This window comes from Lontra canadensis, unplaced genomic scaffold (assembly GCF_010015895.1).
Source record: "Lontra canadensis isolate GAN:19392208 unplaced genomic scaffold, GSC_riverotter_1.0 scaffold35, whole genome shotgun sequence".
In the NCBI taxonomy this organism is placed as follows: domain Eukaryota; kingdom Metazoa; phylum Chordata; class Mammalia; order Carnivora; family Mustelidae; genus Lontra; species Lontra canadensis.
The window spans coordinates 3737851-3758753 of record NW_022631029.1 but is presented as its reverse complement, the minus strand read 5'-3'; the positions used below and the strand labels follow the sequence as shown (position 1 = coordinate 3758753).

The following is a 20903-nucleotide window of genomic DNA, read 5'->3' as shown; positions in this document are numbered from 1 at the left end:
GTGTCCTTGGCCTTCCCCCTTACACTAGATGCCAGTAGAGTTCTCCAGCCCAGACCCTGCCCACTGGGGGCAGGAGTTGCCCTTGATGGAAGCCATCAGTCTTTATCATCAGGTTACTTTCTGTGGCTTATCTGTCCCAGTTGAGACCTGTTACCACTCTCTAAGCATGCCATGCCCTCACCTGTGTTTTAACTTAAAGATAATTTCATAGTGTGATGTTTTACCTCCTAGTCCTTTGTTAACTAACAAAGATTATACATTTCCTCATAGTATATCTCATTGTAGTTCCTCTTTTTAAGTGTCTATTTAGGTCTTGTGTGATCAATATTGTACCCCTTCTGGACTCAGTATGCTTGCTGTTGTAATTGCTAAAAGTGCTTCAAAAGCATAAATTTCCTCGTAAAGTTACTAGAGTTTTGGTCTTAACCAGCATCATTTACCAGGCGGGAGGGTTGGAGCTTACATGGTTTTACTTTTACAGGATTCTCAGACTCATTTGGATTATTTTCATGTTTAGAATGAGGTGTGCATATAATTTAAAAATTAAAAAAAAACAAAGAGCCCAATAAGCAAATTGTCCCATCATAATTTATTGAAAACTTGATTATCGAACACTCTTGCATTCTCCGTACTTGGTACTATTCTCGGCACTTTTCTGATTTAAGCACTAGCTGACTGAATCTTCATAAACCTTGTGAGGCAGATATGTTCTCATCCTTATTTTATAGATAGGAAACTTGAGGCTCAAAGAGGCCTCTTACCTAAAGAGTGCAAAACTAGTAAGACAAACTTGAGATTCTCATTCAGGCTCTTGGCCTCAATCAGTGTGCATGCTGAAGGAAGGAAGCTAGATAACCTCAGATTGAAGGGTGAAAGCAGAGAACAAATCCTCTTGGGTAAGGTACTCCAGACTTGGAAGGCCTAGGGGCAATTTCCAGGTGATTGGGCTGGAGAGAAAGGGGACCCCGAGAAGACTGAGGACATGTACCTCTGCATCACAATTGACCAGGCTCATGGTCACTGACGGCCAGTGGTAACAGACAGAATCATAGCCAGAGTTGTAACTATGGGAGGTACAAAATTAGAAGTAAGCATTGAATTAGAAATCAAATATTTGAGGAAAATCATCATGAAGAAGAGTCACCAAACTCAAATAGAGCTGACACCTGAGAAGATGGAGTTACTATAAGAAAAATAATGAGTCTAAACATATACGTGTGTAATTAACAGTCTTAGGTGGAAAATAGTATATTGTATCCATGAAACAGAGCTTTTTGTTTTTGAAAAGAACCTGTGTTAAAGATCTTGGAAATGAAAAGTCTCACTGTTGAAATAAAAATGTTAGTGGTTGGCTAGAATAGACCCAGATGAAGAATGGATTAGGTAGCTGAACTCAGACTTAACTCTGAAAACTCCTTCAGAAGGAATTACTGGAGACTATCCCAGGAGAAGATGTGGTGCCAAGAAAGAATGATAAGAAACTAGTAAGCATAGGACTTTGGTGTGTACATTAGAATTCATAAAGAGTACGTGTATGTAGTTCGTCAAAAATATCAGTTGAATTGGGGCGCCTGGGTGGCTCAGTGGGTTAAGCCTCTGCCTTCGGCTTGGGTCATGATCCAGGGATCCTGGAATCGAACCCTGCGTCTGGCTCTGTGTTCAGCCGGGAGCCTGTCTCCCCCCCGCCCCGCTTGCCTCTCTGCCTACTTGTGATTTCTGTCTGTCAAATAAATAAATAAAATCTTAAAATAAAAACAAAAACAAAAACACTGTCTGGGGGAATGGGATTTTTATCCTAGGCTTCGGAGTCACCTGGGTGCTGACTCTGCTTTCTGCTCTGGGTGAGGGGGTACCCTTGCTGGGGCTGTGTTTAATTAACAGGATAACCAGACCGTTTCTGTTAGTCAGTGCTCCTTTATGTGGGAACCCTTGCTTGTTATGGGGCCATCCAGCAGGATGGTGTTGTTGGCCCAGCAGAGTGTCCGGGGCAGCGATGGAGCAGGCATGTAGCCTGTTCCCTCCGATCCAGGCAGACCTTAACGGTGCGGATAGCAGCGGCGAGAGCTGCCCGGGGAGCTGCCCCCCTGGCGGCTTTCCGCGTTAGGCCGTGCTGCCAGCACCCTGCTTCACGCGGCCCTGCATCCAGTCAGCCTCTGTCATTGCTAATCGGGAACCTCACCAGTTCAGCCACCTTTTAATGTCAGGCAGTCTGAAGGCCACCTGAAATGTTCCCCTGCCCACCAGTGTTCATTCCTCATGAACACAAACTGAAACTGAACATTCTCGAACTCCTGAAATGTGCGAGGTCCCAGAGAAACTCTCAGCACATCCCAGGAAAGGAAAATCACATGGGCCACATTACATAATGCATTTAAGTCAAAACTAGCAACAACCAAAATGAAACTTGCTTCTGAATAACTTTTGAGTGGAGGGGAAGAGAACGGACATTAGAAACTTCACAAGGAAGCAGCAGGGGGCGCTCTGCACCCTGCATCCAGCTGCAGCCGTTCAATGTAGGACACCTTTGTCAGAAATAGAGTGAATGTGAGCCTTCACCCATGAGGCCAGAAGGAAATGGCAAGAAAAGCCCAGACCCTAGAAGGGAAGGATTAATGGAGATGAAAGAAGGTGCTCACGAAGTGGAAAACAGTAAAGAGTGTAAGTTCCCCTCCGTGCCTCTTACTGTCCTTTCCCCAGGGCTAATTAAGTTTGCTTTATATTCTTTCCACCCATGGGAAGAAAGCAGATGCACATGGATCGGTGTGCACAGAGCAGATTGATGTGGTCCACATCGATGCTGTTCTTCTGAAGCGTGCTGCCTTCTCCGCCTATATCATGGGTGTCTTTCTGTGTCAGTGCTTGGGACTCACCCTCCTTCTCTTTCCTATACTGTTTTCTTTCTCTTCTTTTTTAAAAGATTTTATTTATTTATTTATTTATTCAGTTGACAGAGCGTGCACAGGCAGGGGGAGCAGCAAGCAGAGGGAAAGGGAGAAGCAGGCTCACTGCTGAGCAGAGAGCCTGATGGGCTCGATCCCAGCACCCTGGGATCATATGAGACCCAAGCCAAAGGCAGACACTTAACCACCCCAGCACCTCTGTCTCGTTATGACACCAGCATGTGATTTCACAGCCACGGCACCCTGGTCTCGGTGCAGTTGAAGCCAGGGTCTCTTGAGTACCCAGCCTCCCTGGGCCCTCTGAAGTATGTCATCTCCCAAAAACGGCACCCACAAGCGACAGAGTGGCAGTGTCTCTGTGGTTACAGAGTGACTGTGTTACGAGGCCACCAGAAATAGTGAGCACCTTCATCACTGGGGATGAAACCCAAGGAGGAGCGACCAGTGCTGGTTTAGAGCTCCCATTGCCCTGCAGTTACTCTGGGCAGGAGGGGACCCGGGTCTTCCGTGGGGCAGAGCCTCTCAGATGGCAGGCAAGGGTGTGCAGAAATGGGATCATAGCATTGATTCGGTATGTGGTGGTGTTTTAACCAATGTCCTTCTGTGCCTGTTTTGTTATGTAGGTTTCTGTCTGATGACAGTAGTCTGGAGTACAAGTATTACAAACTGAAGCTGGCAGAAGTGCAGCGGGTCAGCCACACCTTGCCGGGAGCAGATCAAAAGCCGACAGCAGCCGAGTGTGCAGTCCGGGCCATGCTGTACGCCCGGGCCATCCGGAGCCTCAAGAAGAGGCTCCTCCCAGGCCGGCGGCGGGGGGGGCTGCTCCGCACCCAAGGGCTCCGGGGCTGGAAGGTGAGGAGAACAACCACTGGGACCCAGACCCTCCTCTCCTCAGGCACCAGACTGAAACACCATGGCCGGCAGGCTCCAGGTTCATTGCAGGGAAAGCTGTCCCAGCCAGACGGAAATGATACTGCCAAGGACTGCCCACCTGACCCGGCCGGACCCTCTCCTGGGGACCCCAGCCCAGAAGCCTCGGGCCCATCCCCCAAGCCGGCAGGAGTGGAAGTCTCTGGAGCCCCTCAAACCTCGTCTCCCTGCCCATCTGTTGACGGTGGGTGCTCCCTCCCACCCCACTCTTATGGGCCCTAGCCCCAACTCTCCAACCTCCAGGGGTCTCTCGGGAGTGGGGGTGGGAGACCTGGGTGGTCTGAACGGTGCTGCAGCAGGCAGAAGCAATGGGGACCTGGTCAGGACAGGCGCACGTGGAGGCACACTCCACTTATTTCCTAGAGGGGCTGGCCCTCCAGTCCTGTAGCCATGTTCCTCCTGTCCGGGGATGGAGCTGACTCACCGTGCACCCCTGTAAGGTTGTCCTACTGCCCCCCGCCCCCGAGTTGTGCTGTGGGCCCATGCTTGGAGCTTCGAGCTCCTCGATCCATTTCTCTGTTCTTGCCCCTCTTTACGTTCCATAGGGCCGCCCTCATCTCTTATTCTGCTCCTTCTTCCCCAAGGTCTCTGTTTCCTTCCTCAGACTTAGCTGACCTGCAATTTCTTCTGTTTTTCCTGGCCATTACTTTTTCTCTGTGTGGCAAGCCTGCCCCTGACCCACTTAGCACTGGGTGCGAACGGAGAGGGGAACCAGAATCTACACCACTGCTACATTCTCTAGCTGTCGCCATTTAACAAGCCATTCTGAACTGTGGCTTCAGACGGGGGGCGCAGTGCTCCGAGTCTGCTGATCTGGGCTGGGCCCACACGTGTGTTTGCAGGCAGCAGGTTTTATGGGGCCATCGGCCGAGGTAACGGGTGCCTGGGTCATATGCCTGTCGCCCCTTAGCAGCCAGCCTGGATTTGTTCACCTGACAGGAGGGCGGTGGAGGTGCTCAAGGCCTCAAGCCCTGGTTCCACACTGACGCCTCCTCCTGTCAGTCAGCAGGCAGCTCCGGGCCAGCCCCGATTTGGGGGACAGAAGAGGATCTGCCTCTGCTGGACAGAGCTGCAGAGTTCCATGGCAAAGGGCAGGGATGCAGTGAGGGGACACCAGGGGCTGTCTTTATAATTAGTCTTCATACCCACCCCCAAAGCAGAAATTGGAAGCAACAACTCAGAACTGACATGTGACAGTCGCTTTGTTTTGTAGTTGACACAAAGACCATGGAGACTGCGGAGAAACTGGCCAGATTTGTTGCTCAGGTGGGACCAGAGATTGAACAGTTCAGCATAGAAAACAGCACCGACAACCCCGACTTGTGGTATGTAGCCATTGTGCCCTTTGAATTTGAGTGTCCTGAGAGCCCCTGGGGTGGCCTGGCAGACACTTCTGCCCCGGGAGGCACCCGAGGAGAAGTCATGGCTTCACTTCTGCCAAGCTCAGGGCTGTGAGGAGGAAGCATCTGCTTTGGGGTGTTGGACGGTACTGCCCTCATCTGTGGCATCAGGAAAAAAACCTCCCCTGGAGGGAAGTTTAAGCTGTATTTGAAGGTCAAGTGGACTTTGATCAGGGCAAGGGGGAGAGAGCACCCAGGCATAGAGGCCAGTGGGTTCCCCAGAACCTTTACAGAGGCCGCGTGTTGTGGGGGAGGGGGAGGCGGGGCACTGTCCCTGGTCACACCAGTGCTCCGGGTGGTGATGGATGGCGCCCGGTCCGGCCGTGGGCAGCTGGCACTTCCACTAGCAGTGGCCTGGCATCCTTTTGCCAGGAGGGGTGCTGCTACCACTGTCATTCCTCAGATGCAGTGCCCACTCAACAACACACAGCCTGTGGGTGACAGAACCAGGAGCCTGCTCTGCCTTGTGGGGAGGGTTCACCTCTTTCAGGGGGAGGCTGCCCAGGAGCTCCATGTTCCTGGTACTGAGCCGTAACCCAGGTGGGGATTCCATGTTGTGTGTATTGTATCCTCCCATCGGCTGGGAACTCTGGACCCTTGCCTTGCTCCTGCCATGCTGGAGAGCCATGCCTTAATCTAATTAATGAAGACTAGGGTTGAAAACTACATGTGTCCTAGAGCATTGCTGGGACCCAGTAGTGACCCAGCATATTCTTCTAGCTTGTTGGGGACCTTGAGTAGGTTCTGCACTGGGCCTGCCTCCTGCTTCCTGTGAGACCCAGTCCAGCCTCGGGGAGCACCGACGGCTTCATGGGGGTCAGCCCGTTCTGCCTTTTACAGGCCTGGTGACTTTGGGGCCAGCTGGGCCTAGCACGCCTCACAGTTGGGCAGGACCCGGTTAAGGGGATGGCTCTGCTAAGGGCAGCCGGGAGCATTCCATCGGTTGTGTTGTCTGTCTGTCTGTCTGTTTTTCTCCAAGTGAGAGTTCTGCAGTATTCTGGGCACCTGCGACTGCCAGGTTTGAGTTTGTCACCATTTCTGACAGCCTTTTCTGAGCAGTGTTCCTTAGGCAGCACTGTCCCTTCCGTCCCCACACACAGTCCCCCACTGTACAGCAACATTAGGTGGAGTGATTCCCTCTGTCCCCCAGTCCAGTGCTCAGGGAGCAGTTTGAGAATGACTGCACCCGGCAGCACACATACATAATAAAGGTCGAAGTGATTTTGTGTTTCTTTTCCTTTAGAAAAATTATACCTCTAACATGCTCAGTAGTCATCTGAGTTAAATCCTTTTTCTGTGTGTGGTTAGGTCATCAATTTGACATATAGTCAGGTTCATTTGTTTCTACAGAGATTCAGTTTAGGGCTATATTTTTCTACCCTTTTTAATTTAATTTTAAAAATAAATTCAGCATTTGAATGGTTCTAAAGTAGAAATTATAGAAGGTAAGCTCAGAGAAGTCTCTGAGTGGGAATCCCCCAACAACAACAGGAAACCATTTTCATTCAATTCTAGGGCGTATGTGCCTTTCCCTTTGTTCTTCTACCACTAACCCCTTTGTTCTTACATGTAACTTTCTATATGTAATAGACACTTTTGCATCTTGCTTTTTACCCTTCACCACCTATCCAGAAGTCCCTTGTGCCTTCCCCACCAGTCCCTTCATTCTTTTGTCCACTGTCGTTCTCCACATGTAGCCACACCAGGGTCACTCCCCAGCCTTCGTCATTCACATTGTTCTTATGGCCTTATCAGTGGCCTCACACACAATGACTTCCCGGAGAGAATCTTCAGGTATCTTCCAGAAGGGGGACTGTAGGGCCCCAAGGTCAGTGCACTTGTAATTTTGTTAGATAATGGAAATCCCCCTCCCCGAGGGCCACGCCTAGAGCAGTATCCAGAGTACCTGTCCCTGCCCCTCACCTTTTGGCATGCCTTAGGGTCAATAGGATTTATGAGAAATTTCTCATTTCCATGAAATTGTAGTTTCCATTTTTCTTAGGAGCGAAATTGAACATCTTTTCATAAACTTGTGTCCTTTATTTTCCTGTGGACTGTTCATTTGTCTCTTAAAAAAAAAAAAAAAGAAACACGTGTCCTTTAAAAAAGCTTTGTTGTTGTAAATAGTTTGCATTTTTTACAATTTTGTGTAAATGCAGCTTGTTCTCACTTTTTGTCCGGCCCCTTACCCAGCGCAATCGTTCAGAGTCAGCCGTGTTTGTTGCGTGTGCGCCCAGTTCATTCCTCTTTGCTGCTGAGTGTGTCCCACTGTGCGGCTGGACCAGTGGTTTCCCCACTGCCTGTTGATGGCACTGAGATGTTTCCAGTCTGGGATGGTTATAGATAAAGCAGCTGTGAGCAGCTGTGGATAAGGTCTTTATTTTTCTCCAGAAAATACCAAGGAAAGGCTGGCTCCATGATGGGTCTATGGTTAACTTCTGAAGAAACTACCAAGCTGCCTTTCCAAGGAGTGGCACCATTTTGCATTTCCAGCAACCTGGACGAGAGTTCTGGTTCCTCCCCATCCTCGCCAGCACTTGCTCGTGTCAGCTTTGTCATGTTAGCGTCCCAGTGCAGGGAGTCGGGGTTGCACTGTGGTTCTCATTTCTCCAAGGACTAGCTGTGCTGAGTGTCCTCAGGTGTCCTTGTGTGTTTTCTATACTTAAGTGTCTGGATCTTTGGTCCATCTTTTGATTGGATTGCTTTTTTACTTATTAATCAGTTTTGGGGGTTCACTACATACATCCTTTATTGGAGTCCTTTATCAGGTGAATGATTTGCAGATATTTTCTCCTAGTCTATGACTTGTTTTCTCATTCTAGCTGTCTTTTGGAGGGCTCAAGTTCTTAATCTTTGCCCTTCTTTCTATTGGTTTTTTTGGACTTCTTCTCTCTCAGTTTTTTAATAAAGATCTTTATTTTGGGGGTGCCTGATCGGCTCAGTTGGAAGGGCATACAGCTCTTGATCTTGGGGTTAGGAGTTCAAGCCCCCGCGTTGGGTATAGAAATTATGTAGTTTATTTTATTTTAAGATTTTATTTATTTATTTGACAGAGAGGGATCACAAGTAGGCAGAGAGGCAGGCAGAGAGAGAGAGAAGCAGGCTCCCTGCCGAGCAGAGAGCCCAATGTGGGGCTCGATCCCAGGACCCTGAGATCATGACCCGAGCCAAAGGCGGAGGCTTAACCCACTGAGCTACCCAGGCGCCCCAGCATAGTTTATTTTTAAGCCATCCCTGTACCTGACTTCAGATACCATGTTTCTGGCCTTGCCTTTGTGTTGGTGTTTTCTGTCCGTGCATCCCAGGACTGGTACCACACTGCTGTAACTGTAGGGGCCTAGTACACTGTAATATCTTTAAGGTCAGAACCCTTCACTGATTTTATTCAGAGTTCTCCCAGATACCCTTACAGATTTTTTTTTTTCTCTGTGAAGTCTAAAATCATGTTCAAATGCAGGGAAAAAATGAGGCATTTATTGAGATAGATTTATGCATTGATACTTTGATCAGGGAAGAATTGGCATCATTATGAGGTTGAGTTGTTCTATCCAAGAACAAGGGTTTCTTTCCTTGGGTCCAAGTGTATTTGTGTCCTCGTGCATGTTTTCAGTTTCTCACACTAGCTGCGGCCTTGGATCAAGGTGGCCGGGGGACCCAGAGGCTCAGAGAGGCAGTATTGCCACCACGTTGACGCAGCTTCACCGTAGAATGAGGGGCAGGAGTGACGTGCCTTCCTCTGTCCTACCTGGCGGTCTGAAAGGAACTGGGCAGTCACAGCGAGTGCACGGGAGTCCCAGAGTGGCTGGTGACAGACTAGAAGGGGATGAGGAGAGGGCCAGTTGGATCTCTGAGTGCAGTGCTAGAGCAGCACATTCCTTGGTTATTCCCGCGAACCGTGTTCCTCCACCTCCCTCCTCTGAAAAGTAATGAGGCCTCTTAACTTTGCTCAGTTACCACCAGTCCTTGGATCTCTGTCTCCTTGTGCAGCTGCATCATCAACTGTAGTTGGTAGAAAGGGGTTAGGTTATTTGTTCCCTGGTCCCACTCCCAGCTTTGCTGGATCTCTTCTGGACAGTTTAGTTAAATATGAATGTTCAGAGGTCACTCTGATTAACCAGTGTCCTTCATCCTTGTCCCAGGTTTCTCCATGACCAAAATAGTTCAGCCTTCAAATTCTATCGAAAGAAAGTATTTGAACTATGCCCGTCGATTTGTTTTACATCGTCTCCACTGAACCTCCACACTGGTGAGGGCGCGGATTCTCAGGAAGGCCCCCTTGATCCCATGGAAGGGGAAGGAGAGTTCGAAGATGAGCCCCCTCAGCACGAGGCTGAGCTGGAAAGCCCAGAGGTCATGCCTGAGGAGGAGGAGGAGGACGACGAGGAGGAGGACGACGAGGAGGAGGGGGGTGAAGAGGTCCCCACTCCTAGAGGGTCCTCCAGGTCCGCAGGAGGGGCGGCCAAGTCCGAGGGCTCTGAGGGCAGCCCCCCCACCGATGGCCTCCCGAGTGAGGCGGCCGAAGATGGCCCAGCTGGGGCACCTGTGCTGTCACAGGCCTCCTCGGGGGCCTGCTTCCCCCGGAAGAGGGTCAGCAGCAAGTCCCTGAAGGTCGGCATGATCCCAGCTCCCAAGAGGCTGTGTCTTATCCAGGAGCCCAAAGGTGAGTGCCAGGTCATCGTCCCATCTTCCCTAAACACGGCCTTCCGGTCAGCATCTCAGAGGAGCCGTGCTGCTCAGTGGTGACCAGGAAAAGTTGTGGAGACCAGGTGACGTCGCCTGACAGTATGGAAGAGTTTACTGGCCTTTAGCCTAGGCTTTTAGCCACCAAGATGACCAGCCGGTCCCTGTCCCCCTTCCCGCCTCTGATTATACCTGCCAGCCTGGACTTTATCTCCCCAAACCCCCCAGGGCCAACAGAACATGAAGTTCTTTGGTCTTGTGTTTTTAACCTAAAATAATTGTGTTTTGCATACCACTCTGAAATGTTCCTGCGAAGCTCGCGTTGCCAGCTGGTGTAGGGCTGGCAGTCCGAGGACGCGCTGCTATGTTGGTGCAGCGGCCGCGTGTCAGCATCAGAGGCTGCTCGGTGTTCCCAGGATTGCTCACAGTCCAGGGGAGGAGCCCCGGCCGTGAAGGGCACAGGCCTTGGTCATGTCAGCTGTTTCCTGCCCGTGACCTTGGGGAGTACCCAGCCTTCTGAGTCCCTGGACGGCCCAGGGCACTGATGCCTGCTTAGTGATGATGAGGAAGGAGGGCACAGGTGGGGCTGGTCTTGGGCAGGGTTAGTGGGAGCCATGTGCCCTGTGCTCTGCTGCCTGGGCCACTGGAGGTCATCTGCTCTTCTTCCATGGGGAGGGTTAAGATTCTTGAAGTACCGTTTAACAGCAGTAACACACATCCTTCTTAAGGGCACAGTCTGAGGAGTTTGGGCAATCGTGTACAGCCAGGACACGATTCTCCAGAAATGTCTGTCTCTCTCTGTGGTCCCCTCCCCATTTTCTGGCCTCATGGTCGTGCTTTTTCTAGACTGTCAGCAGGCAGAATGGGATCGTGTGCGACCTTTTGATGGATCGGCCCTGGCCCTCATTATTCCTCATGCCCCCCACCCTTCCAGGCGTCATCACAAACGCAGGCCTGGGCTGTGCTTACTGCCATACCTTCCTGGGAAGTGGTTGTCAAACGATGCCCCGTCTTGTGTCACCTCCGTGCTCACTGTCACACTTACTCCCAAGAGCATCAGTTCAGTTTCTCCTGCTGACAGAACAGTCCTATGGTTTGTGTTTGGAAACTTTGGCACTACCACGGATTGCCAGCTGTTCTACCCAATTCAGACGTCCTTAAGAACTTCCTGCTGCTGCTGGCAGCCTCTCCCAATGCCTCAAGTCCCTCATGGGGAGAAAGTGGAGCTCTTTCTGTTTTGGAAGCTCTCAGTTCCTTGGGTTGTTGATGAGAAAAAACCCACCCCTGCTGATCTCTTCTTCATTAAAAATAAGGCTATAATGTGATTCAGTGCTCTGTATGAGAAGCATGGTTGTTTTGTACTGGAAAGTTCTATGTGGACTTTTAAGTCTATCAGCGGAACAGTTGCAGAAACTAGGAGGGCAGGAGACTGCGAATAATTTATTTGTTGAAGCAAAACGTGTTCTTACGGTCATGGAAAGTGGCCTGTGCATCGAACCCTTCATCATACACGCGGGAAGTCCTGTGTTAAAGTAGACTCTTGCCCATCGAGCAGCCCTCACCGGGGCTCGTGTATTCCTGCCTTTGTGCTCCTGGTGCCCATGATTCCTGAGAGGCAGCCCTGCAGGCTGTGGTGCGGGCGGTGCTGAGAGAGGTGGAGAAATTGACGTGTGTGTACGGGTATGTTTCTCGTGTCTTCCAGTTCATGAACCAGTTCGCATCGCCTACGACAGACCTCGGGGGCGGCCCGTGTCCAAAAAGAAGGTGAGCATGAACGAGTTCTCACACGTGCCATAGTTAGTCGGTGTTTGCTGGAGTTTTAGGGGACACTGTGGCTTGTAACTACAGAACACTGGTACTTTAGACCTCACGACGTACAAGGCATAACAAACAGCCTTTTTTCTCGGGGATTTCTTGAAACTGTTTTGTGTTGCCGGAAGCACAGGTGGGTAATAATGTGTTTATTTAACCAATAGGCGAGGCCTGATACACACAGCGTGTTGGGAGAGATGAACAAGGTAACGTCCTGGCCCTTAAGGTTCAGATTTAGCAGGCTATAAATGTAGCTAAAGAGCTCGCTGATTGGCTAGAAGCCAAGACATTGTGTGGATGGGTCTGTGCACACACATGTGCAGTAACTGGCAGACCCTGCCCATGTGCCAGGCCCCGTCTGCCACCTGGAGGCAGCAGCAAGCAGGGCCAACAGGGACAGGAATGTGTGAGACTCTTGTGGCCCGTGTGCTGGGCGTAGGTCTAAGGGAAATAGGGAATAATGTGGGGTTGGGGGTGCCATTTATTCAGGGAGGCCTGGGAGAGGCCCCAGGGTGGTCTTATGTCAACAGTTAGCCCTTTGTGGCACCCACATGGGGTGGGAGGCGAGGAAATAAAGGCAGTGAGGCCCCAGGTCATAGAAGGCCTGTAGACAGATGTCAGCAGTGAGGCTTCTTCTCTGGGGGAGGCCCTCGGGGACCCATGGTGGTAGTTTGAGGGGAAGACATGGCCGCTGCGGCTGCTGTGCTGAGATCAGCCTGTCAGCGGGGGGGCTGGGGAGAGCCAGTGGCCGGGAGGGTGAAGACACAGTCAGTGGGACTTGCCAGTGGATTGCGTGTGGAATAGCCAGAGCCCAGCATGCAGGATGCCTCCGTGGTTGTCTACCCGGGCAGCTCGGAGTTCGGAGCTACCACTGTCTGAAATGGACAGACCCGGGGCGGGGGTGGGGGGCAGGTCTTCAGGGAGATGGGGTGCACTCCAGACAGGTGCATACGTGGGGGCAGGTAAGGCTGGCCGAGGTCACCTAGGACATATGTGGGCACGTCCCAGGTCCTTAGAGGTCAGGGAGATGAGTTGGGAACCAGGTGAGGGCTCTGCCGGTGTGGGGTGGTCAGGAAAGCCTGTGTGGAGGACACCTATTCGAGAGCACTGTCGGTCTCAGCAGCCAGAGGCAGGGTCGGCGAACAGCAGGGAGGGGGGACTTTCCTGGGCCCAAAGCTCGTGGTCGTAACTGATGTGCTCAGTTTGAATTGGTGTTCACACCCAGCTGCGCATCCAGTGGTCTGGGTGAGGGGGCACCCGGGCTCGGGCTCAGCCTGGCCCCCTGATCTCAGCATGTGGTTCCCGAGTCTCCGTTTGTACATCTGTGACTTGGTTCAGAGGGGGTTTATGGGTGAAACGAAATGCATGTTAACTGGCTGTGCAGCCGAGGCCTGCGAGCTCGTCTCTCCGTGGGCCAAGAGCTTCCAGCTTGCTCCCTCTGAGCCGCTTTCCCGGAGGGGTGCGGATCTGCCCTTAGGGGACCTGCGGCCGGCCTTTCCCTTGCCTCACCCACCCTCTTGTCCTCCCACACTTGTTCCTGCTCAGACCCTCAGACTCTCACCATTACCCTCTGCACCAGCTGATCAGGATGGAGGAGCCCTTTCCCCTTGCGGCCTTCTCAGCCTACCCAGACTGTCCTCGGTGTTAAGTAAATGTTTTTAAAAATAGGCTCAGGTGGTAGGGACAGTGTGTACTTATGAATATTCATGAGTAAATGAAAACATTTTTTCTTTTTTTTTAAGATTTTACTTGTTTATCTTGCAGAGAGAGAACATGCGTGCATAAACAAGGGATGCGGCAGGTGGAGGGAAAGGGAGAAGCAGGCTCCCTGTTGAGCAGGGAGCCCGATGTGGGGCTCGATCCCAGGATCAGGACCTGAGCCGAAGGCAGACGCTTGTCTAACTGAGCCATCCAGGCACCCCATAAACAGAAATATTTTCTGCTCACACTGGGCAGGCTCTCCAGAGGCCCCCCCAGGCCTTTTAACCTGTCTTCCCACAGCCGGCTCTGGCGCCCATGTCTTATCCAGGGCTTCTTGCTCCTCTACTTGTAGGGTCTTTCCCAAGCCCCATTCCTTCCAGCTTTCCCAGCTCTCAGTGAGGTCTACTTTATGCTAGACATGGATCCCAGAGTCCCAGTAAAACCCAGTCTCTGCCAGACCTGGGACGGGGCAGCTGGACAGATGAACAGGTCATTCAGGTTTGCTGAGCAATGTCTGAGGGCGACCGGAGAGGTTTCCAGGATAGGGTCACTGCTTAAGTTCCGGAAGCCCACAGTTACGTTCCAAACGGGGTGGGGGAGTGGGGAGGACCCTGCAAGCTACTTTTTCACATAGAGTCTCTCTACAGCAGGTTCATGGCTTGTTCGGCCCCCTCCTGCCTCAGCCCTGCCTCCCCTCTGACTCCTATATGTAAGGTTTTATAGGCGAGATAAACAAGACACCAGGCGAAGTGGGTGCAAGGCAAGATTTATTAAAGGCGCTCTCCCGCGAAGTTTCAGGGCTCAGGAGAAGGGGAGCCAGGAAAGTTGCGCTGGGAGGAGGTGGGCAGGTGCTCTCTCGGGTGAGGTTTGGGTGAGGAATTTGGGTGAGGTTCCTCGACTCTGACTCCACTCTGGAAAGGGGAGTGGGGGAAGTCAGTCGCACTGGGAGAGAGTTGGCGGGGGTCTTTTATCTGTTTCCTGCATAGGTATCGGGTTACCTATGGAGAGGTGACCTGGGCATATGTACATCCTTTAGGTGGGAGAGTCAAGGGTGAAGGAAAGCTGGGTGTGGGGGGGGGGTTGCTGGAAGACGGTGGACCCAGAGGTCATTTCTGTTGTTCCTCCTGCACTCCCAGTGACCCAACACTATACACCAGGGGCCTTGCTGCCTCAAGCCTCTGCTCTGGTTACCCCCAGCGTGGGGCTGTACCCTCTGGTCATCACCACAACTTAGGGCTCTTCCTGCCAACCCCTTGGCCCCAAGACCCTCCAGCCCCTCGGGGTTTTCCTCATGGTCTTAGCACTGCAGTGCTAGTGGCCACACTGGGGCCTGAGAGGCTGGTCTGGCTGGGTTCTGTGGGGGCATCTCTTACTCTCCACTTTTAGAAGCCCCAGCCCACCCAGGGAGTGGTGCTGGGAAGTGGGAAGCGGCCCGTGGCTTCGTCCCAGTGTCTCCCAGTGTCTGTGGAATCAGAGTCAGTTGCGGCGGGGGGAGCGGGTGCTGGACTGTGCCAGGTGCAGCACAGGCAGACCCTTGCTCCGGGCGCTTTGCGCAGACCACGTGCTATATCCTATCTCTCCTCAGAAACCCAAGGACTTTGACTTCGCCCAGCAGAAGCTGACTGACAAGAACCTGGGGTTCCAGATGCTGCAGAAGATGGGCTGGAAGGAGGGCCACGGCCTGGGCTCCTGTGGGAAGGGCATCAGGGAGCCCGTCAGCGTGTACGCAGCAGGCGCTTGGGGCCAGGGATGGGGTGGGCAGCGTGCTTGGAGAGAAGAGGCTTTCTCTGGGATTCTTGTCCTGAGTCTTTTCATCCAAAGCCTGATTTCTTGGCTCCCCTCATGTTAAACATGGCTTCAAACTGGCAGGGTTTTTTCCCTGACAAAGGGAGTCTTCAGATGAGGTGAGAAGCAGATGATTTACATATACAGGTGTTCCTACAGGCTCCTTGCTGCACTCACACAGATGAGTTAAATGGTTTCTTGGCCCCTGGCATTTCAGCCACATTCCTTATTGTCAGAAAAGCTCAGTGGTAATTCTAGGTACTTACAATAAAAACTACTTTGCTTTTTCCGGGAACCCATAAGCCAGCTAGCCAGGGTGGGAGAAGATGGCCCAGAGTTTGTTAGGCCCCATTCATATCCAGTAGGGATTTCATTTAAAACTGAGCTTACCACCTGCTGGGGGAGGCTTTCTGCTGTAATCAGGCTTCTGAGCGCGCCCCTCAGAAAGTCCACACACCCGCGCAGGTGAGTACCCTTGTTCCACGCGGTGACTCGTGTCTTTCCCTCTCCTTTTCCCTGTTGCGTGTCCCACATGCCTCCGTCCACTCTGACTCCTTGTGCCATTTCCAGTCCCCTGGTGGCCAGGCTCTGTGCTTGGGTGTGGCTAACTCTCCGTTTTGCTCCTAGGGGAACTGCGTCGGAAGGGGAGGGGTTAGGTGCCGACGGGCAGGAGCACAAGGAAGACACATTTGACGTGTTCCGTCAGAGGATGATGCAGATGTACAGACACAAACGGGCCAACAAATAGGTATGTGTGGGAGCTGGTGCATGGGGCGTTCCGCCCAAGCTGACGTGCTGGTACGTAGAGGCGGTTCCTCCCCCAAAACCAAACAGGAAACCACACACACACACACACACACGGACGTGCACGAAAACATTCTGTGAGGGTAACAAGGAGTGTCTGGATGTGGACGTGTCCCACCTCTCCCCTTCCAGGTTTGGTTGAAGGCGCGAGCCCGGCGCTCACAGGCGTGCAGCCCGCCAGCGGGCCTTGGGAGGGGCCTGGTGTCCCGCGAGCGTGAGGGCGATCTGGAAACCGGCGCTGCACCGCGCAGCTGCTTTGCCACATCCCTTTTCTGAGCATCTTCAAATCCTTTTCCTTCTCAAGGGCCTTGGGCCCATATAAACATTCCCTTCTTTCTCTTCTCTTCTTAGTAGCCTTCCCACCTGTAATTTCCAACTCAGTTATGAACAAAATCATTCTCTCCCTGAATAGATGAAACCATTGGTGAGACAAATAAGGCTCGAAGCAGCAGTTACTCTTAAAGCAGCACCTCTGCCCGGATCTGCCCTGGAGCCAGTGGCCAAGTAGGTCTGGTGTGTCCACGAGAGACGAGCGCCTCTGCAGCTCTGGTGTGGAGGTCCCGCTGGCTTTTCTTCTTAAAAGAGAGTGCCCCACTTCGATCTGCTTTTTGCCTTTCCCCCTCTTCCAAATGCTTGCGGCAGCCAGTCCCCTGCAAGTCTTTCCTGGCTCCCACCACAGAAGGTGGTGCTGCCCTTGGAAGCACCGGTCCCTTGTTCGTGCTCCGGCGCCGGCTCTGGTCGGGTCTCCCGTCGCAGGGCGCCTTGCTCTCTGAGGTGCTCTCTTTGCAAACTTGGTGCCAAAATGATGACAGATGGGGGCTTTTCATTGCTTCTAGGCCGTAAATAGGGGCTGTAATCCGGTATTAGTGGAGTCTGCTTTGGCACACAGCCTGCGGGCTGGGGCTCAGGAGCTCTCCGAGAAGCGGAGATGCTGGATTCCACGAACGCGTGACTGATGGAGGCTCGGCTCTTACATGCCTCCCGAGAGACGGAGTGGAAGTTGAGCGACAGGATAACAGAGCTGTGTTTGGTGGGGAGTAATCATTATGTTAATGAAACTTCCCTCAAATTCGCTGATCTCCCTAGAATCCACAAACTGCAGTTTGCTTTTTTGAAAAACCACATATGGAGTCTCTTCTACGAAGGGGCGGGGGTGTAGACTCTTCAGGAAGCTTCGTTTCTGGCATGCACCTCAGGGCAAAGAATTGTGTTGTCAGGGCCCTTGTACAGAACAGAAAGCGTCCTTGGGCGGGCTTGCAGCTGCTCGCTATTTCTAAGTGCGTGATCGCCGCTTTTCCCTCTTCTCCCGGCGCACACTCCTTGCAGCTATGTGCAAGGTTCTCGGGCTGCGGGGCTCTCAAGCCTTTCTCGTAAAGCAGCAGCGTGGAAGCTTTAAATGCGTGCTCAGATCTGGGAACCTTGGGATCCTGCTGACTCTGCAAGCTGGGGGGACAGAGGGGCACAGCTGTGAGTTACCATGTCGGCCCATCTTCCGTTTCTTAAAGCCATAGGCCTCACCTCTAGGCCTGGGCTCCTCAGGCTCCGTCTTGAGGGGTCCACACCACCACCACCACCACCCACCCCTGTCGCAGGCCTGTGCTGTGTCTCTTCGCATCAGGTGCGGCCTCCAGGCTCTTCTTGCTCCTGGCTGCTCTGTTGTGCGGGCCCCTGGCAGATCTTTATGGCCAGGGAGATGACGAGACTCCTCGGCACAGCTGAAGCAGCCTGCAGGGTGGGGGGCCACAGCTGTAGGGGTTCGTCTCCTTTCTTTCCTCATCCTTCCGGTAGCTTTCCTTGTTGGCCGTGGGTAGAGCATATGGATGGGACTCTGAGAACAGGGCCTTGGTCCTCTCTGGCCTTTCACAGTGCGCCCGTTGGCCCCGAGCAAGACGTGGACTCCCCAGATAGGTTCTGGCTCTTTCTCTGCAGCATAGATAGCTCTGCCCATCCTCTTCACTCTGTGCTAGTATCTTCACGCTTGGTCGACTCCGCTTTTATCTGTAAGTAAAATAGGGATTCCCAGGCTACAAGCCCTGTCCCTGCAGCCTCCTGCCACTCTTCCTCCTGGGGACACCCCACTTTGAGCTGACCCTGGGAGCCTTTGGCAAACGTCAAAGGGAATACCTTCTTGATCCTGGAATGTCCTCTGAGCACTCAGGTGATGCTTTTCCTGGGGGGTGGCATCATGGGAGCTGGGGCGGAGCCTGATGGTGTGTCCTCATGCCAGCCGTTGGCTAGGGACCAGGGCACACAGGCCCTCGGCATTTGCCCTCGCCCTCTCTGGCAGGGGCTGCTCGCAGGGAGTGTGTGTGCGAGCGCGATGTGCGGTTGCGTAGCCTCGTCAAAGTCACAGTGTCTTTTCTGTCATTCTAGTTCCAGGGTCTCTTCCATGAGGACGACAGGCATCCGGAAAGTGCTAACTCACCACTTTGGGTGCTTACTGTCTCTGGCTTGTTTCCATCACTGGAAATCATATAGAGAATTTTAGCGTTTTTGGTCCTTGGTAAAACCTAGAAGACATTTGTGATGTTACAAAACGGAAGTTTTTCGGTTTGTTTTTTTCTTTCTCTCTTTTTTTTAATCTAAGAAGTTGTGAATGTTGTTAATCATTTAGCAGTTGCAATAAATGTAGAGGAAACCCAATTTTCTGTGGTCTCTGGTGATGTGTTTTGAAAACGTGGTGGGTCGGGGACCACGTGACGGATGCTGGAGTACCTGCAGGGAAGCGGGTTGGACACGCCCGACCTCCCAGGCGCGCCCTCTGCCTGCCGGAGCCTTTCCGCCAGCTCGCCCCCGCCGGCAGGCCTGTTGAGTTGCTGGGAAAGCCCGGAGGGTGCCAGAGAGCAGATAGGGACCAGGGCTGACTAACCATAGGGCGTGGGCATGTTCTCTTCTGAGTGGGGCATTACTGCTGGGTATGAAACCCGCCTTCGAGAGCGTCAGGGATACCTGCCCTACTGCCCCCCTCAAGGCTTCACCCGCTCCCGGGTCGGGGCTCCAGCTGTCAGGTGTCCAACCGGGGCTACTGGTCAGGACTCCCCCTGACCAAAGAGGCCTGCCTTTGGGGCATCTTCTCAGCAACCTCAGCTCCCTGCTGTTCCTGCGGGCCACGACTCTGGGTCTGACTCCTTCTGGCCCTGTGGGGAGGGTCCGAGGGTAGAGGCTGCATCAGGCACAAACCAGACCTGCAGGGGCCTCCCCCTGAGGGCAGACCAACGTGGGGCAGCCAGGCTGCTGTTGGACCCAGGGCAGAGGGGGCCCAGGAAGGGGCCAGTTAGGGTTGGATGAAACCGGGCCCCCTAGGAGCTGATGTGGAAACCCAGGTGCCCCTTACCCTACTGTGTCCTGGAGAACATCCTTCTCTTGACTTCATCTTTTTTTTTGTTTCTTTTTAAGATTTTATTTATTTACTTATTTATTTGGCAGAGAGAGAGAGATCACAAGTACGCAGAGAGGCAGGGAGAGAGAGAGGGAAGCAGGCTCCCTGCTGAGCAGAGAGCCTGATACCCAGGACCCTGAGATAGGGCATGAGCCGAAGGCAGAGGCTTAACTCACTGAGCCACCCAGGCGCTCCTTTTGCCTTTATCTTGACAAGAGCCCAAGAGGACAGTGTCTGACTGTGGACCTTAGTGCCCTCCCTCCCTGAGATGGTCACTCGGACCCCACAGCTGCCCCACCTCATCTCCCACCCCTTCTCAAGAGACTGGAGGGAGGGGATGTGCAGAATGGCTCTCCAGCAGCTGCCCCTAACAGGCCACCACCTCATTTTGTCACCTCCCGGGGCTGGTGAAGGTCACTTAGATAAGGACACAGGGAGAAAGAGTCTCCAGCCTGAGACACCCATGTTTAGGCTTTGACCTTAGGCTTTGTTTCCACTCCGAAGCCTGGGGAGGATTTTTTTCTAGTCTGGCAGGAAGGATTTCCTCTGCTCTCTTGTTGTTCAGAGCTAACTGGGACCTAAATATGCCTTTCTCAGCCGGGAGGGCCCCTCCCCTTTCCTTCTCCCCAGCACCCTTTCCTGGAAGCCTTCGGGGTGCCCCAAGGCCCTGAGAAGAATGTGTAAAGCAGCTTGTGTTTTTAAAGCAGGATTTTGCTCAGCATGAACGCATGGTGTCCATAACGTGGGTACGTGATGCACGCAGACCTACCTGCATGTTCAAGCAACACGTGTATGTATTCTTTGCAAACAATGGAAGCACATACTTGCAGAGTGAGACACAGAAGCAGCCCCCCCACTCCCACATAAACATGAAATATAAATATCAAATAAAAACTTTTTTCAAAATAAGACTCCAGGGGCGCCTGGGTGGTTCAGTGGTTAAAGCCTCTGCTTTCGATTCGGTTCATGATCCCAGGGTCCTGGGATTGAGCCCCACATCGGGTTCTCTGCTCAGCAGGGAGCCTGCTTCCCCCCTTTCTCTCTTTGCCTGCCTCTCTGTCTACTTGTGAGTTCTCTCTGTCAAATAAAATCTTAAAAAAAAAAAAAAAAAGACGCCAGGTATACACCCTGGAGACTTGAGTCCTCATGCGACTGGAGCTCCACAGTCAAATAAATAAATAAATCCTTTTAAAAAAAATTTTCCCCAGAAAATTTACATATATATGTAATGAACTGTTGTTTAAGTTCCCCACCCAGAGGCATTTGAGTTGTTCCCAAACCTTGGCTCCTACATCCCAGCACTCTCTGTGGATAAAGCCCTCGAAATGGCATTTCTGGGACCAAGGGCATGCTCCTGGCATCTCCCCACTTCACTGCCTGCCTCCACAGCATTCCTGTGCTATGCAATTTTGGGGTGACCCCGTTAGCACCCCAGTTTCTCTAGCTGTGCCTGCGTCTCCGGGATGTGGGGGGCTATGGTCCCTGGAAGAGGCAGGCTCTGCCCTCAAGGTG

At 52.5% G+C, this 20903-nt stretch overlaps 1 protein-coding gene across 8 annotated transcripts in view; it reads left to right on the top strand.

Annotated features, from left to right (window-relative positions):
* SUGP2 (SURP and G-patch domain containing 2) overlaps window positions 1-18655 on the top strand; it is a 30980-nt gene extending 12325 nt beyond the window's left edge. For 5 of the 8 annotated variants that reach the window (XM_032867744.1, XM_032867743.1, XM_032867742.1 and 2 more), the window contains 6 exons: window positions 3524-4014; window positions 5044-5155; window positions 9370-9890; window positions 11613-11674; window positions 15009-15145; window positions 15836-17255. In XM_032867744.1, the coding sequence (XP_032723635.1) occupies window positions 3524-4014; window positions 5044-5155; window positions 9370-9890; window positions 11613-11674; window positions 15009-15145; window positions 15836-15956 (1444 nt within the window). In that variant the 3' untranslated portion in view covers window positions 15957-17255. Of the gene's footprint in view, window positions 1-3523; window positions 4015-5043; window positions 5156-9369; window positions 9891-11612; window positions 11675-15008; window positions 15146-15835; window positions 17256-18385 lie in introns of those variants that run through there. The other 3 variants (XM_032867739.1, XM_032867745.1, XM_032867740.1) reach the window with 3 other exon arrangements.
* The last annotated feature ends 2248 nt before the right edge of the window (window positions 18656-20903 follow it).